General features: G+C 40.8%; 1 protein-coding gene across 1 annotated transcript in view; it reads left to right on the forward strand.

Moving 5' to 3' along the window:
* The window catches only part of fhod3b (formin homology 2 domain containing 3b), a 106,339-nt gene that overhangs the window by 52,087 nt on the left and 30,098 nt on the right, over positions 1–24,154 (forward strand). Inside the window, 2 exon segments of the mRNA XM_078253155.1 lie at positions 10,974–11,041; positions 12,355–12,460. Coding sequence (XP_078109281.1) covers positions 10,974–11,041; positions 12,355–12,460 — 174 coding nt within the window.

Genomic DNA, 24,154 nt, shown 5'->3' on the forward strand with positions numbered 1-24,154 from the left:
TAAGTAAAGTTATTGAAAAAGCGTTTTTTCAACAAATAAACCTTTTATTGTCCCAAAACAATATTTTGGATCCCTTACAGTCAGATTTCCGACCATATCACAGCACTGAGACAGCTCTTCTGAAAATCTTTAATGACATCCACTTAAGCACAGATAGTGGCAGAACTACAGTCTTAGTATTACTAGATCTCAGCGCTGCATTCGACACGGTTGACCACGACATATTATTACTATAAATAAACAGAATAATTACTATTATTATAAACAGACTGGAAAACTGGGTAGGCCTTTCTGGAACAGTACTAAAGTGGTTTGAATCTTATTTAAAGAATATAAATTATGTGTCAATAGGTAACTATGCATCTGAGCTTACAAGTTTGACATGTGGAGTTCCCCAAGGCTCCATCCTGGGGCCTCTACTGTTTAATATCTACATGCTGCCCCTAGCTAAAATTATGGAAAACAACAACATAAGCTATCACAGTTATGCGGACGACACACAGATTTATATAACCTTGTCAACCGGAGACTACAGTCCAATACTACACCTGGCCAGGTGCATTGAACAAATCAAAGATTGGATGTGCCAGAATTCCCTAAAATTAAACGAAGATAAAACGGAGGTGATCATTCATCACACCCATCTTCAATCAACAATGTTAAAAACAACAGACAAAACAAGAAATCTTGGCATAATTATGGACTCTGACCTGAATTTTAACAGCCACATTAGGTCAGTAACTAAATCTGCCTACTATCACCTCAAAAATATAGCAAGGGTAAAAGGACTTATGTGCCAATAGGATTTGGAAAAACTTGCTTCCATGCTTTCATCTTCAGTAGACTTGACTACTGCAACAGTGTCTTTACAGGTATTCCTAAAAAGTCTATTAAACAGCTGCAGCTGATTCAGAACGCTGCTGCACGAGTCCTTACCAACACCAAGAAAATAGATCACATCACTCCGGTTCTGAAGTCCTTACATTGGCTTCCTGTGCACCAAAGAATAGATTTCAAAATACTCTTGTTAGTTTATAAGTCACTAAACGGTTTAGGACCAATTTACCTTTCAAATCTGCTACTACACTATGAGCCGCAGAGATTTTTGAGATCATCAGGGACAGGTCTGCTTTCCATCCCCAGAGTCGGAAACAAAAAAGGGGGAAGCTGCGTTCAGCTTCTATGGTCCGTACATCTGGAATAAACACCTACGCTCAACTTTTTTAAATCAAGGCTGAAGACCTTTCTTTTCGATACTGCTTTTGCTTAATTTCACTATTTCACAATGTCATTCTTTTATTCCTGTATTTAATCTGTTTTTGACTGTTTTAATTTTGTATTAAATGCTTTTAATGTTGTATTAACTATTTTTAATTTTGTATTCATTTGTATTGATTTTTAACTGTGTTTACTGTTTTATTGTTTTATGTAAAGCACATTGAATTGCACCACTGCTGAAATGTGCTATATAAATAAATTTGCCTTGCCTTGCCTTACAACCCAGGTGAGAAAGACTGTGAGATGGGAGAACTTTTTTACATCTCTTTTCTATTAAGTGCAGTCACAGTGTGGCCACTGGCCAGTATGGAAATACGATGGTGTACTGTCACAGATGTGTGTGCTTCCACATCTGTCTGCTTCCTATTCCGACAGCAGAATCTAAAATAGATGTGGTCTGAGCACAACTGTGTTTATTGGACAGCGTTTGCACTGGTGCATTTCCCCCACGTGTCAGATTGTTAAGAATAGGAGTAAGTCAGAGGCAGAGAGACAGCCAAGAGGAGTGAGAGAGGAAGAGGGGGATGAAGTAGGTTAGGCAGGAGTCACTGAGGTCGTTGTTGAGAATATTTTCCAACCCTACAAAAATCCCAATTAATTGCAGTACATGAAGTGAAACATTTTTGATTTTAAGGATCATAAAGCATCAATTGAGAAAAGCACTTGGCTTTGTGGATCTGTCTTGAATAGATTAAAAAAATTTTTTTTAAATCTTACTCTTTAAGCATCAGGTCCTGCATCTACAGTCAGGTCCATAAATATTGGGACATCGACACAATTCTAATCTTTTTGGCTCTATACACCACCACAATGGAGTTGAAATGAAACGAACAAGATGGGCTTTAACTGCAGACTTTCAGCTTTAATTTGAGGGTATTTACATCCAAATCAGGTGAACGGTGTAGGAATTACAACAGTTTGTATATGTGCCTCCCACTTTTTAAGGGACCAAAAGTAATGGGACAGATTAACAATCATAAATCAAACTTTCACTTTTTAATACTTGGTTGCAAATCCTTTGCATTCAATTACAGCCTGAAGTCTGGAAGGCATAGACATCACCAGACGCTGGGTTTCATCCCTGGTGATGCTCTGCCAGGCCTCTACTGCAACTGTCTTCAGTTCCTGCTTGTTCTTGGAGCATTTTCCCTTCAGTTTTGTCTTCAGCAAGTGAAATGCATGCTCAATCGGATTCAGGTCAGGTGATTGACTTGGCCATTGCATAACATTCCACTTCTTTCCCTTAAAAACTCTTTTGGTTGCTTTCGCAGTATGCTTGGGTCATTGTCCATCTGCTCTGTGAAGCGCCGTCCAATGAGTTCTGAAGCATTTGGCTGAATATGAGCAGATAATATTGCCCAAAACACTTCAGAATTCATCCTGCTGCTTTTGTCAGCAGTCACATCATCAATAAATACAAGAGAACCAGTTCCATTGGCAGCCATACATGCCCACGCCATGACACTACCACCACCATACTTCACTGATGAGGTGGTATGCTTTGGATCATGAGCAGTTCCTTTCCTTCTCCATACTCTTCTCTTCCCATCACTCTGGTACAAGTTGATCTTTGTCTCATCTGTCCATAGGATGTTGTTCCAGAAATGTGAAGGCTTTTTTAGATGTTTGGCAAACTGGCCTTCCTGTTTTTGAGGCTCACCAATGGTTTACATCTTGTAGTGAACCCTCTGTATTCACTCTGGTGAAGTCTTCTCTTGATTGTTGACTTTGACACACATACACCTACCTCCTGGAGAGTGTTCTTGATCTGGCCAACACAGGGTGTTTTCTTCACCAGGGAAAGTATTCTTCGGTCATCCACCACAGTTGTTTTCCGTGGTCTTCAGGGTCTTTTGGTGTTGCTGAGCTCACCGGTGCGTTCTTTCTTTTTAAGAATGTTCCAAACAGTTGATTTGGCCACACCTAATGTTTTTGCTATCTCTCTGATGGGTTTGTTTAGATTTTTCAGCCTAATGATGGCTTGCTTCACTGATAGTGAAAGCTCTTTGGATCTCATATTGAGAGTTGACAGCAACAGATTCCAAATGCAAATAGCACACTTGAAATGAACTCTGGACCTTTTATCTGCTCCTTGTAAATGGGATAATGAGGGAATAACACACACCTGGCCATGGAACAACTGAGCAGCCAATTGTCCCATTACTTTTGGTCCCTTAAAAAGTGGGAGGCACATATACAAACTGTTGTAATTCCTACACCGTTCACCTGATTTGGATGTAAATACCCTCAAATTAAAGCTGAAAGTCTGCAGTTAAAGCACATCTTGTTCGTTTCATTTCAACTCCATTGTGGTGGTGTATAGAGCCAAAAAGATTAGAATTGTGTCGATGTCCCAATATTTATGGACCTGACTGTATGTGGCTGTTTGGCTGAAGCAGCTGCCAAGCAACACATGGGGAACGGCCTTGACCCAACCTCCTTCCAAACTTATATACAGAGATTGTTAGAGGAGCATTCACCTGCAGAATCACAGAAATAATACTAGCGACCAGCTTTACCTTTGTCAGCAGTTACCTTAACTTGACTTTCACTATGTTACAGCTGTTCTTGTCACCAACCCTTAACTATATCCACTTCAGTTGTCGATCCCCTAGTTTATATCTGTGTCAGGCTTTTGTCTGGACTGCTGAATGAGTACATGCCTTTACCCGGCTCTCCGCTCCACTACCTATCTGTGTCAGTTGTGGCGAGTGTGGGGAAGCCCTGCTGAGGAGGTGAAAGGGGGGCAGTGGGCTACAAAAGCAGAGGGGGGGGGGGGGCTCTAGTGAGGGTCACCCCACCTGGTAGCTAAGGAATGACTCATTAGACAGGCAGGCACTAATGAAAGATTTGTCTGTCCTCACATTGGCCTTGCTGTCATGTCTCCTCGTCTGGAATTCTGCAGATTCCACCCTCGCTTTCCTCTACTGTTTCTCTTTGACAGCGCCAGATAGCATCTTGACGGCTGGTTAGCGTACCATTTTATTGAAGAGACTTACCAGGAGATAATTAGCCTGTGATGCCCTTTAAGTGCTCTGCAGAACATTTTCAACCTCTCAAGAAAAATGAAAACATGTATGAGGCTAAACAGTAAGTCTTTGCTCCAAACTACCTCCTCCAATTGAAAAGGCAAATGCCACTGCTGCCTTCCAGAAGAATTATTTTGACTGACAAAAACATAAACTTACAATGAAAGTCTTATGTAAACACATCAATAAACACAACAATCCAATTTCCCTTCCACGGAGAGACAATAAGTGCTGTTGAGCTCTGCCGGTAGGTTTTGTGTTTATTGGAACTAAGCTGTGGCATGCCTCAGTATCAAATGTCTCTGCCAGGATAGAATGTCACAGCCCAGAAACCCAATCTCATCACTGCTCCTGTGAGATTTTGGACACCGTGCTCGCCGCACAATGGGCAGAGGAAGTCCAGGTACAACATCCGTGAAGGAAATCGAATCAAAATGAATTAGCGTGGTTTATTTGCATGTTCATAACACAGTCACTAACATAGTAGAACGGATGTGTGTTCATACATATTTTATTGTGAACCTCATATAGAAATGATCTATATTAATGATCTATATTAAATGATGGCAAAACACAAAAAGGCAGCACGCATTTGACTGTAATTTTTACAGTCATGCACTGTGTGTTCTCATCACTAGATTAAGCCCAGATTTATTAGTTATTTTGATGATTTTGATCTTGTCCCATGCCTTAGTGTTTGTCTACTTAGAGACTTTCACGCCCTCTGGGTCCATCCAGGCCTTCCTGTGAGGCCTGCTTCCAATGACAAAGGCTTCTGTAGTCTGTGTGGCCTGACTCAGTTTTTCTCAAATCTAAACCATCATCTCCATATGTCTTCCATCACAACTTCCAAAGCATTTTAATAAACTCCAGGCAACAGGAACAAATTAATTAATGTCCTTATCCTTCTGTGCACTTTGTAAACTGCCTGTTTGCAGTGTGTACACTACACCAACACACACAAGTATGCACACCCACACACATTGTCCATATAATTGTCTTGATCCACTTTTCGGTTCAAAACCCAAACACGTTGAAAGTGATCTCATTCTTACCTGCATTCCTGCTTGATGATTTCCAACTGAGTGTTATAATCTGCTTTTATTGACCTATCATTCACCTTGTGTTTGTATTCAGGGGGAAAGGGGGAAAAAAAAGATCATAAGAAGCCCCGGTCCACAAAGTAGCATGTTACGAGCCGATTCACATTTTGGGAGGTCCACCTTAATTACTTGTGTTTTCTCTTCATAAAAGTTGGAACACTAGATTTCCCTTACAGAGTGAGAAAGGAGGAAAGGAAAAAATGAGAAGGAAGCACTGTTGTTGATGTTGTTGTGCTGCTGTGTTTCGTGACTGCAGAGGGCCAATACACTTACTGTAAACTCAAAGGTTTCTCACGACAGTACCAGGGGACAAAAATTAAAGATGGGTCCCTTTATCCTTACACAGGATGGCAGGCAGTGATGTGGCGGTGCTGGCACACACGACACTGTGGTCTCCCAGATGGCTACAGTTTGTCTGAGCTCAGTCTGACCACTGTCACCTCTCGCAGAGTCTGTGGCCTCTACTGACCAGTGGAACGGGCTCTGAGACTGGGCTAAATGCAGACATGGGCAGGGCGCTCCACTGTTAAGGTCCAGCTTTGACTAGACCAGAACTTTGCAGCACACACTGACCTTTATTTCCACAAAGCTACACAGAAACACATCCAACCCAGAATCTACCTGTACTCTGTGAAGTTTTCTTCTCACTGCCTATACTACTCTGGGCTTGGACCATGCTTGCGGGAGGCAGCAGACAGGGTGAGAGGAAAGGCAACTATTGTGCTATCATGACCAAAATAAAGCTTTGGCATTAAGCAAGTCAAATGTTAATGATACTATACAACTTCTTAGCCTTTCTCTACCCTACGTCCTCTAAAGAAACTCTCAATGTTTTTGTTTTCTACTCATTTTAGCCTTCTAGTTGCAACAGTAGGGGTTGGCTAAGTGGGCATTTTTTCGCTGTTTCCTCCCAGCTTGTTAGCAAATGTTTCATGGTCTCATACCGTACTGTATTCTTTTCAATATTATCATCCCTGCATCCCACATGAAATCAGTTGATTTGATTGTGATTGTAAGACAGTTGTATAGATAATCCCCAATACGATGATGGGGATCCTCCCCTTCAGCTTCTTGTCTGACAGCTCCACTTCTGAAAGCAAACAGTTTAATTTACAGCAGTGTGTGCAAGGTTGTCCTGCCCAGCGGGGTCTTTGTGGGTTTCCTGGCTGTGCTTTGGATGTGGTTTATGTGTTCTGCCTGCAGCGCGAAGCATGAGCAGTGGTAGTCATCCTTTTCATTTTATGGCACTTTCTGGAAACAAAGGCATGCAAACAGATGAGTAGCTTAGCATGTTGCTGTAGATGTGTTTGCAGATGGAAAATAGGAAGGGTTAGTGGTTTTATTGGCAAACTTTTTTTTTCAAATAATTTGTTAGTTGTCTAGCATTGAGTGGTAGGGATGGGTGTGGGGTTGAGATTGGCATTCAGAGTTTAAAAAAAGTGACCAATTACTCACACAAAACGTCATTACTGGAATGTGTTGGCACTGACACAAAGAATCCGAAGGTGTCTGAAGCAGCACATGACAAATTTGTTTCTAAAAGTTGTCTTCCCGGCAGAAGCACAACCATCCATGAAGTCCCGGCCTGTCTGAATGCACCAGGCCCCACAGCAGGTTTTCTCCCCGCTCTTCTCTCCGTGTAGTTAAGCACATTCCTGATGATTATAGAAATTCCGCTACTACTTTTATGATTGTTATAATTACGAGACCATTACATCCCTGTAGCTATTCCAGCTGAGAAAACGTGAAAACAGCTGCTCTCTATCCCTATGGTACATTAATGTAGGCATCAAAAACAACACTTTCACTCTGTTGAGTCATTTCCTTGTCAAGTTCTTGTCAGTAAAAGCCTGAGGGGAATGTAAAGATGACAGGAAAAAACGGGCTGCTTGACCTCAGCTGCACTCATGCATTTTTTTTAACCGTCTTGTTTTGTTGTATGAAGATAATTGGCAACATGGTTAGCTATCTCTTTAGTGTGAACTGCTATTGACACAAAAGAGAATATCAATTATAAGGTCAGACAGTTGAGAGCTACATGTGCCCAAACCATGTGTTATCTGTCATATCTTCCTTTCTTTCTTCGTTTCTTCTAGCCCTGGGTTTGCCTTGGCCCAATGACAAACCATAACAAATGTAGTGAGCTATTGACTTCAGTTCAGGTTTCAGTTGAATAGAGGCTATGAGAGTTGGGGTTCACAAACATTTCCTCTGAATAAAAGTGTGCCTTGTTTTGTTTTTCCTGAAGAGGGAAATGCAGAAGTCCCTTACTTTTGGGTGCATATTTGTGCCAAATGGTATGGAACTAATCTCCACTGAGCTATTTCTCATTAGAGATGGGCCTCTGGGCGGTGCATTGGTGTGTGGACTGCGGACAGGGACAGGGAACGAACTCTCTGTTCCTGCAGATGGGCTTCATTTAGTGTTGGGCAGGAATAACTTTCTGACAGTTTTACTGAGGTGAATGGCAGTGGAACTACATGGAAGAATTTTCTCTGCCATGCTGTTGCTGATTGACACACACACACACACACACACACACACACACAGACACACACACACACACACACAAATGAAACATGCTCATGGGATTTATTTAATCCCAGTGGCAGCCCAGGTGCTGATGCATCACTGCTGTGCTGCTGTGCTGTGATCTGGGGGGCATCACTGGTTGACTGATTAACATTCAATGTCCGTGAGGAAGTGGAGTTACGACTTTGAGAAGAAAAAGAGCTCGCTGATTCAAGACTTGGGTTGAAGTCGGACCACAAATCAAGTTTGCTTTGTATGGTGAAGGTGTGATGAGTAACCCAGAGTATCTTCTTCTGGCTTTCCGCTCCAGTGATCAGAGAGCTTTTCTGTTTAGAGATCCCTAATCTAAACTCTGAGTCATCTTCCAGAGGTAGAGGGCAATGGATGTGGCCCTATACCTTGACCAGGGGAGGGTGTAGTACTGTAGTTAAAAAGCTTTGGCAGCTTTTTACATGATATGAGCTCAGACTATATAAATCTGTATTACCATAACTTTATTTTAAATACATTGAAAATGACTGACCAGAGCAATCACACTTCTGCATACAGTAAAAGCACTGGAAGCATTAAAAGTAAATGGTGTTTTTGTTGTTGCTATTTCTACATTTTATAGCAATAAAACTGAATGTAATTTTATTGATTTATTATTATTTATTTATATGTCACTTTAACCATTGCTTTACCACAATGACGATGATTATAAAATAGATTTAGAAGTTTTAAAAAGGAGTGAATAAAATAAAAGAAAGATGCAACTACAAATATGTGTCAGTTTTGAGAGGAGATTTAAAAGATGAAGCTGACTTTGCAACCCTGCGATGCTCAGACTGGGAGTTCCACAGCTAGGGGCCCGGTCACAGTTCCTTCCTGTTGTTTATAAAGACACAAATCACCAACATCGCACAGCTTCTCCTCGTAATACCTCTGGACTTGTAGAGATTTATTCCTTGTGAATGTTAGTGCCAGTTGACTGGCTGGGACTCTTCTGTAAAAGACCAATACTCATCTGCTCATCATGCATCGGAGCCATGTACGGAGTGTACTGAGTGCACAAAACATTTGGAGCTCAGCTGCAATCGTACCAAATACCATCAGAGTCATAAATTAAAAACAAGACATCTTCTAAAGATAAGAAACTCTGCTGGAACTGGACTGTGAGGTGTTTGATTGCACCACACAACCTCATCAAATGGGAGCCTTTAAACCACATATGGCCCACTCCCAGGTTGTCTGCATTACAGATGGATCTCCAATGTCTTGTCTGTCTGAAGGTAGAATGAATTACACCAATAATATATGTGGTAATAAGTGTGTAGAGTTACACTACTGTGGACAACTTTACCCTGTGATGACATATGGCAGTACGTTTTAACCCAGGAATCTAACCAAACCAAAGTTTGACTCATATTTAGCATTATTAAGATAGATTGAGAGATTTTTATTATTTATTTTTTAAATAACTAGCTTGTTGTGTTGACATGTTCTCTCCGAAATTATCTTTTTCACAGAGGGGTTGGATTGTCTGATGTTGCATGATAGTTGTCTCAGTGGGCCTCCATATGTACAAGCTGTCACTGTGTGTGATGTTTTATGAGTTTTATGAGTTTTATGAGTATGTGTCACTGGAAATGCACCCAAAGACATCAGACCACGAGTACTCACTCTGTTTGGTCCAGTGTCTACAAATAGCATATGTTTTGCCCACAGGACTGGCAACACACACCCTGTTTATGCCTTTGTTTCTCTTTTTTTCTCAGATCATCAGCTGAAGAAACAATAATGAATAGAGGCCTGTTGCTCTGAATCACACATTCATCGATGCTCTTTCTCACACTTTAGAATAGAATCAGTGGCAGCTGTTTGTGAATACAAGGAGCTCATGGGCACTCTTTTGGGTATTCAACTTCTAACTAAAACTCACTCATGCACCAACAGTGATAAGCCCTGCCTGTCCGATCAGGACAAAAACTGCTGCAGTGGTGCAACAAACAGACTAGAGCCACATTGCAAAGTGCTTAATGTAGGTTGTGTGTGTGTGTGTGTGTGTGTGTGTGTGTGTGTGTGTGTGTGTGTGTGTGTGAGAGAGAGAGAGAGAGAGAGAGAGAGAGAGAGAGAGAGAGAGAGAGAGAGAGAAAGAAACTGCCTCACTGTGTGCATGTCTGTTTGTGTACATGCCAGTCTCCTGTCAGATCTTTGCTGACTAAGACATATCATCATGCCTTCAAGCTAGAAAGTATCTGTCAAAGGCAAACAAAAATGACATATAGCATCCCAATAAAATAAATACAGTGACAGAAGCAGAAAGAGTACTAAACTGTACTGGACCAAACTGTACTGTACTGTATGCTGCTGTATCTGCAGCAGCTGGTTTTGCTGAGTCAGAGAGAGTTCACACAGCAGTGATGAGTGAGCTACAAGGATTGGGCTCAACGCTGCCACTCCATGGCAGACTCTGCAGACTGCACACACAGGGTGAAGGATTGTCAAAGTAGTTGCGATGAGATGTCCACCTCCATCACAAGAATCTGTCATCCATCATATCTTCTCTTTTAGTACCCTGTGGTGTTTCCATAACTGATTAATGGGTGCATTGTTTCTTAGCCATTGTGTTGGCTATTGGCTTAAGTTTCTGCTTGACTTTGTATTATGGGAAGCTACAGATATGGCTTTGTCAGCAGGAAACATCCACTGTTCACTAACTCTCCACAGATGTGCTCTGAGTTGCTCCTACTGTGCTTTTGCTATTCCTGTTCCTCTTGCAGGACATTTTTCACATTTAGCTACTCAGGTTAATTGCTGCCAATGATATGTGCATGGCGCAGAATTTTTAGTTTGTCATGGGAATACAATGCAAGTGATACATGAAAACACTAGTAGACAGGCAATTTATTTTTTCAAGAGAAGTCACAATGATTCTAGTCTCTTGTCCATTTCATTTCTTCACTTTTTGTATAACAACATAATAGAATGATACCACCACGTGTGTGACTGTCAGCTGATTTTTCCACTTTTTTCCTTTTTTCTTTTATAGAAAAACTCTACAATTCAACTGGACGGGAGCTGCGGAGAGCCCTCTTTTCCCTCAAGCAAATTTTTCAGGTAATTATTTCTCTCTCTTAGTTTTTGCTGGATTAAAAAAAAATATCTTTTTAAAATCTCCAGCTCACAACATGCAGTGAATTCCACTGCATTTCATGTTTTTTCAAGAATGCAGCGTTTGTCAGCATGTTAAGTATCTTCTGCCATGCTCTAGCTACGTACACACAATAACATGCAAGAACTACATGTAGTGTGCACACATGCACACACACACTCGTACACAGCATTGTTTTCTTGAGCTGCGGAGAGTCTGCCTTCGTGGCAGCTGTGGAGTGTTCAGGTCTGGTCATACTTCACACACTGGGCTGGGCTGGGCTGGCCTGGCGGGCAGTCGGCCATAGAGGGGGAGGGTTAACCCACAGTTAGATGGAAAAGAGAGCAACAGACATTGATGCAGGCCCAGAATAGATTAGAATACCTCACTTTATACACTGTGAATGGCTTTGTGGGGCTTCTGTTGTAGAGAATGTTGATTATTCTTGTTGTGGAATAAAATATCCACCTGGCCTGATATCAGTAGGCCTATAACTTATCAGTATTATCACTACTACATTGCAGTAGTGCAGTGTGCATGTGTGAGTCTTAAATAACAGAGTCATCGACAGGTGTGAGAGATGCAGGTGGTTTTGTCACTGAGGAGAAAATGTGGGATGAAGTGGGGAGGCCAAAGCAACAGGAATTTTAACACACTGTAAGCAGATTGTGTTGCTCATTGCACTTGCAGTAGCTATAACTAAATGTAAAAAAGTAGATTATAGATATGTTTATTCAGCTGAAGATTTTGTAAAAGCTGAATTGAGAAATGTGCTAATGTGCTCTGGCAAATGCTACATCACATAAAGAAGTCTAAGTACCTGTTCTTTCCACTCGTTTTTTTTTTTTGCATTACATTTTCTGTTTTAAGCATGACAAGTAATGTGTCCACTCTGTGCATAAGACATTATGTATAATTTGTGAACATTAAGGTCAGCATAAATCATCTCAACAGTTCCTGCTGTTGTTTTGGGGGTTGATTTATTTCTTTATCATGTAAAACTTTTCTAAATAATTGGAAATAGTTGTGTGAGCTATTAAACAAAAGGTCCCAGATCATTATTTCTCTGCACGCGCTGTTATTCTTAGTCTATGATTTGCAACCAACGTTCATGCACTCAAAGGGTTTACATCACTCTGAGGACAAGTATGTGGTGGAAGTTGGAACTAAATCCTTCAAATGTAATTGTTTAAAATACATACCAATGTAGTCTCTGGCTCTGTCTATGATGTGTGACAGCTCTTGAATATTCCCCTCTTTCTCCTTGACCTCTTTCCAGGATGACAAAGACCTGGTGCACGAGTTTGTTGTGGCGGAAGGACTGACGTGTTTGATAAAAGTGGGCGCTGAAGCCGACCAGAACTACCAGAATTACATCCTCAGGGGTACGTCCACTGCAGAACAGCATCTTTTCACCAGTAAACTCACAGCGTACTTTCCTCCTCCACTCAACCTTCTCACACCTCAATTTACAACACATGCTAATCGAGGATGTTATTAATCAATCCTGTAACACTTTTCTTTCCATAAACCTATCCAGAACCACATGTGTTTACATACACCATGTAAATTGATGATTGTGCTTGATGACCTTCTCACACTCACACACCTAAGGCATATAAACAAACTGAAATGTGTGCCACAGATAATGTAGAAGTAAGCCAAGTTTAGCAGCTGGTTAATTTATCTGTCCCATATCGGTAAGGTGAAAGATCATGTGTGTTAAGGTCGGGGAGGGGCAGCACGTTCAGGGATACTAGAGGAACAAGGGATTCATAGCACTCGCTGCAAGGTCACTAGCATTTAACAGCCTGCTGTGAGGGGGCAGGTCACACATGCTTAAGTGGCTAATAAAAGTTCTGGCAGGATATTGCAGATCATAAAACTAATTTCCCCTCCTTTTCTTCTCTTTGCTTTCTTTCATTTTCATTTTTCATGTGTTCCCTCATCTTTTCATGAAAATGTGTTGCATTTCTATTTATTCAACCTCAGCCAGTACGTCATTAGTTAATTGTTTTTTTGTTTTTTTTACGTACAGTACATAATGTAAACGTAGACACAAACGCATAAGCTTGAATCCTTTTGTGGTGAAATGTTCCATTTAAGACTACAATTTATTTGGCATTGGGCAATAACAATTCTTCATTAACCCTTGCTAAAAGTAGTCACAGTGTACTTGACCCTCATAATTTGGGGTGCATATTTCAATCAGTTGTTACCTCGCTCATGTTAACTTATTTCAACCCGGTCTCACGGCAGTTCGTGAATGCTTGCTCTCTAATTTTCCCCCTGGGCAAGTTATAAACATGAATATGACCCCCGCCAGGACTACCTCTAGAGGCTCTGATGTTTAATGTTTGATGCTTTATCTGAACTTGGCCTGGTCCCTCACTCAGACAGATAAATCACATGGGGTAAATGGCCAAAACAAGTCAGAGGATGAGAACGATAGAGTTTTCGAAACTTCAGAGTTACCACATGTAAGAGTTGTTACAGTAGTGTCATTGTGCTGTGAATGATGAGACCACTTCTCATATTGTTTCACTCCTCCTTATTGTGATGTCCTTTTTTCTCTTTACCTCCCAGAGAATTGAGATAAAACATCTGTGTCAGTGCGGTTCTTTGGGACATTCTTTATTCTTTCATGTGCTCATTTATCGCTCCATCTATGCAGACTCCGCAGTTTCCCCTCATGTATCGCCACATCACCAAGAGAAACTAAACCAAACTACCAATCTCCCAAAAGCCCTTTTCACCTGTTTCAACTCCTGACCTAATTTCCCCTGACCAACTGAGGAAATGTGAAGTGTAGCAGAGCACGCTCCCTTGTGAGCCATGTGTTGAAGAACACAAGTCGAGCATGTGCTGGAACGCAGATGCACAGGTCAGAAATGTATATAGATCTGGCTGCTTTACTGTCGATGACTTCCAAGGAGCTATGTCATAAGGATTCCCAAGAGGCGAGTAAATTAGATGCCTGAAACCTTCACATGTGCAGAGAAAGACAGCAAGAGAACCAACAACAGTAATTGCTTTTGGTATAAAGCATTGATCACGTCTAAAGTGGGTTTCTTTTACTGTAATGTCTTTCAAGTTGAGGCCAGTCAAAAAAAAAAAGGAGAAATAGGAATGCAGCCTTGAACCCATTTGTCTGGTGTGCATTAAAAAAAATCCGACAAAACAATCTTGCTCTTTTGTGGATAAAAATCAATCTTTTGGTTCATTTGTAGATGAAAAAGGCCCGTCACACGTGCACACCAGTCTGCATGCATTTTACAAGAGCAGGTTCCCAGCTTTAGCTCTCTGGAACATTGCCGTCATTGTAAATGGTAGTTCTTGAAGCTCTCTCAGCAATCTACACCATCTCACTTTTTTTTTTCTCCTCACATTTTCATTCCATCTTCTCAAAGCCCTGGAGGTGTCTGTGGCCCGTTAGTGCTCCCTCAGTGATGTGGGTATTTTCTGGCTGGGGTCTGGCCCCCTCTCCGGGCCCCTCACACCTGGCTCGGAGGGCTTCCAGACCTGGACCTAGCTCCTTGGAGGCGTGCGTTTTTGGCCCAAGGGAAAGCTTGTATGCCTTTATCACACCATCAGTGGGAAAGGGTGTGAGGTGAATTTTTCAGAGGTGCCTATACATCTGGTCCTCCTGTGATCCTTACACTCAGTGCTGCAAACACACAGGGGCCAAAAAGGTAATAAAGTTCTCATTAGAGATATTCATTCATTTTGAAATAAGCATGGTCATTGGTCATTTTAGAAATTAAATAAACACAGATGCAATGTTTAATTCAACAAAGAAGAGTTATATGCTTTCCAAAATAGGTGTTAAAGTCATAAATATTTACTTAAAAGCTGAGCAAAGGTTTCATACTGACAAGCAATGTTGTTTCTCAAACTGCAGAGGTCTCATGGGGTTGTAAAATTGTATTTCTTTTCTTTTAAATGTACATATTTTTAATATACACATTTAAGATGCTCTCAAAGTCTTTGACCCTCAATCTTCAACTCAAGTTTTGAAAAAAAACTTTTTTTTGAGACAATCTATTTAAAAACAAATGAAGAAAATGTCTTTTCAGCCATGCTAACACCAAGGAAATAAATAAATACAAAGGTTGTCACAGTAACACATCACTGTTGACAGCATAGTAAATGCTCCAACAGCCCCTAAATGAAAGCAGATTGAGCAAAAGGTCAAAGAAGTTTCTGCACTAAGCTCAGACTTTTTCACCGTGGTAAGAAAAAGATTCCTACAGTACTGCAAAACCAGGAGACGAGGTGGAAGAACAAATAACAAATAAGGTTTTTCCTGGATCATTGTTCCACTTGTAGTATTTACAGAAAGAGCACTAACAAAAGTAACAACTGTGTTTTAATTGGTAACTGTAAAATGGAAGCAGCAGAGAGAGAGCGTAGATTAAAGAGAAACCAATTACGCTCAACTTGAAGCAATTATTCCCTGCTTTGAAATGTTCACTGTTGACATTCATCACCATAATAAGCTTTGTTTTTAGCAACACTTTCTCTGTTTGCACTTCTTAAAGGTCATGCCATTTCTGTCTGCACACTGTTGTTTACAAAATACCAGCCAAAGTCTCTGTGGAATCAAACTGGAAGTGAAGCTCAAGTTTTTGATTTAGTAGTTTAAGGAAACAGCCTTTTTTTATACCTTTAGAAGCTGTCTTGGATGCATTTTTTTGTAAAGCACATTCTTAAACATTACATAATTTACCTTCATACCCAGAAAGCCATATCTCATCACATGCTGTATTATATTGTATATACATGGGCTTACATGCCATAAGTTATATGTGTGAATTTATAGTTTCCACAAATATGTGAGTTGTGCTGTGAAAGGTCCACAAGTATTGCTCCTTCAAATACATCATGCCCATATTTCATTTTGTGCTTTTATCTCATCTTTCTCTCTCTTTCTATCTGTGTCTCTCTCTCTCTCTCTCTCGCTCTCTCTCTCTCTCTCTCTCTCTCTCTCTCTCTCTCTCTCTCCTGCTACCATTTTGAGCTCTTCTGTTTTTAATGTCACAGCAGTTATACCACCATAAGTTAAAACACCTTGACTTCCTAGTTTCCAGAGGGAGCTGCTCTGTGGGAAAAGGAGATGTGTTCTAGTCAAGTGTTTCATTGCCTCTTAAACTGTCTGGGACCTGGAACATTGTTCCCAATACAGCGCTCAGTCCAGCTTTTAGTGTCACACACAGCAGTAACTTTAGTGGGCCGCAGGCTTTTTCACAAGTGTACCTGAAACACAAGACCCTTTTGTTTAAATTGCTGTTGCTCTCTATAGTGTTTCTCAGTGTGGTAGCATTACATTTTATATGTGGCAGAGCACCCAGTGACGCGTCTGTTGCGGCTGTAAGCAGTCCAACAAAGTGCTGCTGCGAGGGACACTGAGAGATGCATAAACACACTGTGACGCGCTCACGATTGTATTGCAATGAGTTATTCCTCCACACGTAAAATACAACTAGTGTGGCCGGGTTGGCTCATTGGGTAGAGCAGGTGCACATAAACATAGAGGTTTATGCCTCAACGCAGAGGTCCAGGGTTCGAATCCGACCTGTGACAATTTCCTGCATGTCTTCCCCCTTTCTCCCCGTTCTCACCTAGCTGTCCTATCCATTAAAGGTGGAAAAGCCCCAAAAAATAATCTTTAAAATACAACTTGTACTGCAGTTACCAAATGTAAAGTTACTTTGTGAGTCGAAATCAGCGCGTTAGTGCGGCGGTCAACAGAAAGTGTTTGCTCCCAGGCTCACCGAACAGGTGAAGCAAACAAATATAACGTTGTCACTTCCGCTCAAGCTGCAATGAACACGCCCACCACCTACAACACAATATAATAATCAATAAATAATAAACAACATACAGTAGGCCTATGTGGCTCTTACACCGTCTTTGCAGCGCTCTGTGTGCCAAAAGTGTGTGTCACTGTAAACAAACACAAGCTGCTAATTTTCTCTGATTATCTCCTGCTTTGTAGTATAATGAGTGAAAGTGAAACCAGCAGCTCTGGTGTTCAGTTGGATGGAAAACCTGCAAACCTTTAGACCTCCATTGCACAGAGCTAAGAACAGACACTATAAGGAATTATCCTTCATACCTTTTTTGTGGCATTTTTGCCTTTGTTTGACAGGACTGTGTAGAAATGGGGTAGAGTGAGAGAGGGATCTGGCATGCAACAAAGGTCCCAATGCCGGAATTGAACCTGGGCCGCTGCAGCTATATGGTATGCGTTGTAACCACTTGGCTAAGGCGACGTTTATATCTTTTATTAGGTTGATATCTTCATAACTATGTTAGCATTGTTTGATAACGATCAACAGATAATTTATCAAAATAAAATAAAAACTTTTGAATGTTGGACTGACTTTACATGTGTTTAAATAGAAGTGCTTTGATGTAGCTAATGTCTCTACTACTCACATATTTCTATTAAAGGTTGTTTTTTTTATCCAATATACCATTTCATACTAAAGACATTTTATTTATCTTGATTTAGAATCATGATCATTGTTTTTGTGTTATACTCTGACCCAAGTTCTTAAAATATTTAACAGAGCGTAACTGAATTCTCCCTGTGCTGGTTTGAACATTTTGCTGAGCATTAAGTGAAAACCCAGGCACAGTTGGGTTCACAGTGATGTTGGAAGCTCTTGTTGGAAACAGTGTGTATTGTGTTGTCTGGCTATGTTATAGGTCGTCTGTTCTAGAGGGGGGAGAGCTTTACTATGACCCATCGTCTGGATAAACATTTCCATTCTGTCTGCTCTGTGTTGAGAGGCTTCGTGCAAATGTATCATTTATGCTGGTTATTATACAGTACCAGTCAAAAGTTTGGACACACTTTCCCATTCAAGTGAATGGGAAAGTGTGTCCAAACCTTTGACAAGACTACTGTAGGTGTGATCATGTCCTTGTTTTGGGGATCATGCAAGAATAATGCATAGGAGAAGTTGAGCAATTTGATAAAATAAAAGGATAAAAGGAAATTTGAGATTAAAGAAAACACAGAAGTTTCTGATACACATATGTGGACAAGTCCTGTGTTTGGAGCGAGAAGGAGATCTCCAGGAATGCCCTCGTTGTCCTAATCGAAACTTGAACTCCTGGTTTGCAATGAGAGCCCATGGGAACACATGCATGTTTTTTTTTCTGCAAATCTCAGAGCGGCCGCTGCTTCTGCTGCCCCTTTGTGCAAAGCTTTTCAATCTGAAAAACACTCATTCACTATCTCTCTCTCACACACACACACACACACACACACACACACACACAGACACACACACACTCACACACACACACACACACACACACACATATCCATGATACCACTCTTGTTCTTTATAAGGTTAATTCATTCACACTTTCTTTTTAAAGTGCACTCGACAGGGAGGTTTTGTTTACTTCATAATAAAAGCACTAGTTAACCCCTAAACCAAACATCAACAATGAAAAAAATATATATGTATTTTGATTGCTTACAAGGTTTTGTCCTCTTGAGAAAGCCAGTTATATTTTCATACATAATTTAGCATCTTTACCTGTCTGAGTCTCCTCTCTTTTGGGATGACAGAACTGACTTCATTTGGTTGGAAGAAATTTAGGAAAAGAGGGCTACACACGGTTTCAGCCTACAACGTCTCAACTCTCGTACCTCCACTGGCAATATTTTGTCTTTGCCTCCTGCATGGCCTCTTTTTATTAAATTAAATCAGCAGCTTTCAAACTGACTGACATACTGACAGTGCTGCACTAAAACAAACACTACTGTGTACTCCATGGACGGTTTCATACGGTCTTGAAAAAATAACACCACCTGTCATTTGAACATCCTTTGCCCACAGGATAAAAATGTAAAGTAAAAAAAAAGAAAGACTAGACTATTTTTAACTGAATAGAAAAACCATACGCTGTTGTCATGTTTTTGTTTAAGCTTAGAGCCTTGTTCCTACCGGATACATCCCACCCTGTCCTCCCCCTGTGTCAGACCCTGTAGACCCCTTCAGGTCCCCCCTCGCTGGAGACAGCTTGCATCTGAACCCAATTCAACCCCACCTGCCTGACCTATATTCTGCCTTCCCCATTTTCTTCTCTCTGCATCTGTAGAAGTTTTCAGCCTTAGCAAACACACTGGCAGTGGAATAACGACTCTGCACTGCAGCCTGTTTTACTGTAACAGAATTTAGTATACAAGCCAATAATATTATAAGAATGTTTGATTTCTCAAGCTCTTATTTTATCATCTCTGACCTTGCCATCTAAGATACATAAACTATAATGTAGAGAAAAATAAAAACAATCGTTTGCAGTAATGTAGCACGCAGGAGATTGACTAACATTCTCAGCACTCGGGGGGGTTTACGGCTGATTCCTGGGGGCTGACTGTTTTTTGGGACTGAATTCAGCATATGGCTGGCCAGAACCAGAGCGAATCACACCACTACTCTCTCAAGAGCAGTAAGAATTTACCGCAGCTCATCTTTCAGATCACTGTACAAGTGGGTGGATGTCGTGCAGTAGCTTTTCTCCAAAATCTTCCCCACTTGGATGGGATGGGGAAAAGCTCATCTGTTGGGCTTTCCCCAGTTCTTTATTGTCCTAAAATGATTTTCTTGAATTTGAATTGAATGAAGGAAATTGAGAAGTATTACATGTTTTAGCCTTTTTTGTTTTACTTACAGTGATGTAGTCTACTCGGCTCACTGTGCAGTGCTCAGCAGTAGTTATTCACGTCTGGAAAAGGCTGCCCTGCCTTACTTCATGCTATTGTTCCATGAGGTTTGTTTGTTTGTCTTTAGGGAATTTGTTTGGGCTTAGGCCCATAGTAAATTGTGTCAAATACTGGCAGACATGTATTTAGCACTGAAAATGGAAGCATCCCCCTGGTGTTTTACTGTATGGGGCTTAATGTAGGTCTGGCAGTCGGCTCAGTGACTGGAATTGGTCTGGCAGAGGCAGTTTGTCTGGCTCTAATGGTCTGGGTGATTAGCTGTATAACAAGTCAGTATGTAACCGATGAACATGTCTTATTTAGTTCATAATTGGCACGAGTAGTAGACTGGTATTTTTTATGGTAGACAGACTCTAAATGAGAAGCTAGCTCAAGGCATACATGGATGCAGTCATGACAAATGTCAGTACCAAAAGCTACTTTGGTACAAAAGGAATTCACATTGAAAGAGTAACATCCTGCAAGTACTGGGGTATTTTGGTGCATTTAGAGTGCATTTTAAGAATCTAGTGAAGAAACAGGGCCTGCCTCAATTTAGCATTTAGGAAAACCATTGTGCAGGCTACATTCTTAAGTGTTCTTAACTATGGGGAAATTATTTACACACATGCTGCCTTAACTACACTTCGATGCCTTGACTCTGTGTAACACGGTTCTCTTCGTTTTATATCCAACTCATTGTCCTGCACACATCAACATGTACTTGATCTGGTTTCCTGGCTTTTATTAATCCTAAGGAGTAGCACTGGTATATTTTTATTTACAAAGCCATACTGTAAACCTTCTTCATATTGTAATATCCTGTCTCTTGCCAACAGCTGTTATGATCTTTGCACCACTAGGTATCAGATAGCCAGGATTTGCTAAGAATTTGGTAGAATAGAACATCTATTTTGCACTCTGGTCATGGAAGGACCTTTAGAACACACTACAGCTTAGGGATTTTGAAATCTTTTTAAAGCTCTGATAAAAAACTATGTAACTGAACAGTGCAATTGCTATTCCTAAACTGGATTTAGTATTTCTATTATGTATCTGTTGTTACTCTCTGTTTTTGACATGCTCTATTTTATAATTTTCTAACCTTGTAATGGTGTGCTACCATGGCCCATGTCTCCCTCGAAAAAGATATTTTAATCTCAAGGGACCTGGTTAAATACAGGTTAAATAAATAAAGAAGGAAACCTGTCAGCTTTTAATATTTCACTTTTATTTTTTCATTGACACTAAATTCTGCAGGAAAATATCACAATGGACAGTATTTTATAAAGCTTTACTAATCAATATTTTTATATTAACAATTCATTAAATGAGTCGCTCAATCAATACCGACGACCATTAAAGTGGACATGAGAAGTAATGAACTCACAGGTCAGTGCTGTCTATGTCTCTGCCCATGTGTTCCCATAATACAGGGTGGACACTCCACTCTTGAAATTCAAATAATTTTCTATAATTATGGTGACACAATAGAACCAGAATCTAAGTATTTTCCAGACTTTGCAGTAAACCACGTCCAGCTCACGTGGATACCGGGAGGCACGCTTTAGTGCAGCTCTCTGCTATTGCAGGGCATAATAAGATAAGAGGCTCTAAGTTGCACTGTATGGGATAGAGATTTGGCCCCTATCCCAAAGTCCTGGTAAAATAAATGTTGCACGTTGACAGACAGTTTGGCTGACCCAGTTTTAATAAATACCAAAATGTGAATGAAACCAAAGGGGCAGAGTGCTGGGTGGAAGGGGAGTGAACAGTTTTGTAGAGGGGAAGCTGTTGAGCTGGTTTCTTGCATCTTTATAGATAAGGTTGTTCATTTTTCTTTTTTTAAGTCAGCTGGCCCGTGTTGGCGCTGCCACCCAGACCTCAAGAGTGGTTCTCACCTCGGCAGTGGTCAGGGAGCAGCCCTTCCTGCACATTCCTGGGGCTGTGGAAGATAATTGCCGTGGTTTATGAGAGGGAGAGGCCCTGAAGAAACACTTCCACCAGACCTCAGTTGCATTAGTTTTTACTTCTCTAAGAGTTCTGGTTCAGACACAGGAACAGGGTCTGTCTCTTCCACATAGTGGGTCTGTGGTTCCCTTCTGCAGGTCGATGCCATTCAAACGTTCTCTTTACTCTGAAGACAAACGCATGTTGAGTATTGAAAGAAATGGACTGTGAGAGTGCCGTACAGACGCCAGGCTGCTCATAGAACACTTCCAAGTTCTTTTTTAGCTAAATCTTTCTTCCTGGGCTATCCTTTCCCCATAATGGCTTACATTTAAATTCTAATCACTGTGCTTTGAAGGCAGCTCATTGTCTGCCAACATCTCATTACGTGACATACATGCAAAGGGACTTAAAAATGTTATTGTTGTACTTTGTGTGAGGTATTATAGAGCTGCACATGATTACTTGAATGGAGGCCCACATTTTTGGCCCCAGATCAGTGCTTGAAGTAGCGGGTGTCCTGTACAGACTCAGCACTCACATGCTCTTCTTATTAACCCTCTTCCGGAGTTATTGATGACTGTTGACTGAATGTCTGTTGTAGAGTTTAAAAACAAATCCCATGTTCTGGATCCGCAGTCTCAGCTATTCAGAAAGGTACAACGCTGGCAAAGCATGCCATAGCATAAGGATTTGATCTCACTTTCAAAGCCTGAACTGCAACACACAGGTAACTTTCCATTTACCGGAGCAGTTTCACGAGTAATTAAATCACAAGTGTGTGGAAATCAGCTCCATTTGAAGTTCACAAAAGGTGATTGCTTTGAGAGTAATTAGATGTTTCCTTTAAACTGTTTCTGAGACTCTTAAGGTTGCAGTTTCCCATAATTAAAGTTTTTTTTTTAAACAGTTACAGTATCATTTTACCTAACTGTTCACAGAGTAACTGCATTCCATGTGGTTTCTGGTACTCAAAGTTGAATTGTACATAAATGGCAGCTGGCAATGAATAATTCCATGAAGCAGCAGTTTTAATGAATCTGAGAGACAAGGTAATGATTGTATGGTTTCTGGCGCAAGTGTTTGAATATCATATCATTTATGTATCTTAACTGCTCACGAAATTAAATTAACATATGATATAGACATTTAATCAGATTTTATTTTACTTGGCTACATGCTTAAGTTAAAAAAAGACCATAGCCTGTCAATGATATCTTTAAATGATGTCTCATGGTAATATGTCAGAATGATCTAAAAGTCATTTGATTTTGTGGTTGACTTTTGGATACAATCAGTAACATCTCATCTGTCAGCAGCTGAACATTCACGTTGCGTAATGACACTTTAAAAAGCCTCATTAAGGCCAACGATCTTTTCTCACCCCTGTTTTCAATTGGACATTCCTCAAAAATCTCACCAGATACTGTGCACAGGTGCACACCAGAGATAAAAGTCTGCACATTGATGATATTGCAGGTCAGACATCGGCTACCAATCTAAAAAGAAGTGTGTGGCTCATTACTCATCTTGCCTCAGTCACTGCTGTTTGTGTCTGTGTATAAAGAAATGCTGTGAATAGTTAGTTTAGCCACTTTTCACATGACAGTTTTTCTCATTATACCAGCTGTACGCCATGTCATTACCACTGTCACTCATCTGTCAGCAGTGGTCCCATACAAAGACGGAGGGGGGGGTCTCAGAGAGGGTGACACTCTGGGCGACGCTGACTGAGGAGGTTAATCATGTTTTCATAAACACACTCTGATGTGGTCTGCTTTGATTCGCCATGTTGTCCAAGCCTCTGACTGCTGTGACACACGGCTCTCAGCTCACAGCAGGCAAGGCCTGTTAGGAATGCTCTGGCCTGACGTGTTGTGAGTAATTAATCCTGATTGATAAAAAAATGAACTGCCCCTGCTGCTGCAGCAGTGGGCCGTCAGCATGCGCGCACACACACATGCACATGAACTCATACATCCACCCGCACACTCTCACGCACCATGCACAACACAGCAGCTGCACCTGGGAATTTTGGCTTATCTACAGCATATTTATTTATTTATTTTACGATTTTCATGCCCCTCTAGAGAAGAGGAGAGGGAAAATATATGACAGAATCTGCAGCCTCTCAACATAACATGTAAAAAAAAAAACTGCTTTAAACAAGAGGAGATTAGATGGTACTTTTGTTAAGGAGCTCTCTATAAGTCTGCTTAGGTCTTTTATCTAGTTGTTGGACAAAGATTTAACTCTGCCAGTTTTATTTTTTTCTGCATTTTTAACAGTGGTATCCAGCTTATGTAGCCCATGAAGAAGTCTCCAGCTACTCATACATTCTTTGAACTTTATTAGTACAATCTCATCACCTTTTGTCACGTTTGAAAAAGCCAATTCTGGT

The sequence above is a fragment of the Sander vitreus genome, chromosome 6, assembly GCF_031162955.1.
Source record: "Sander vitreus isolate 19-12246 chromosome 6, sanVit1, whole genome shotgun sequence".
Taxonomy (NCBI): domain Eukaryota; kingdom Metazoa; phylum Chordata; class Actinopteri; order Perciformes; family Percidae; genus Sander; species Sander vitreus.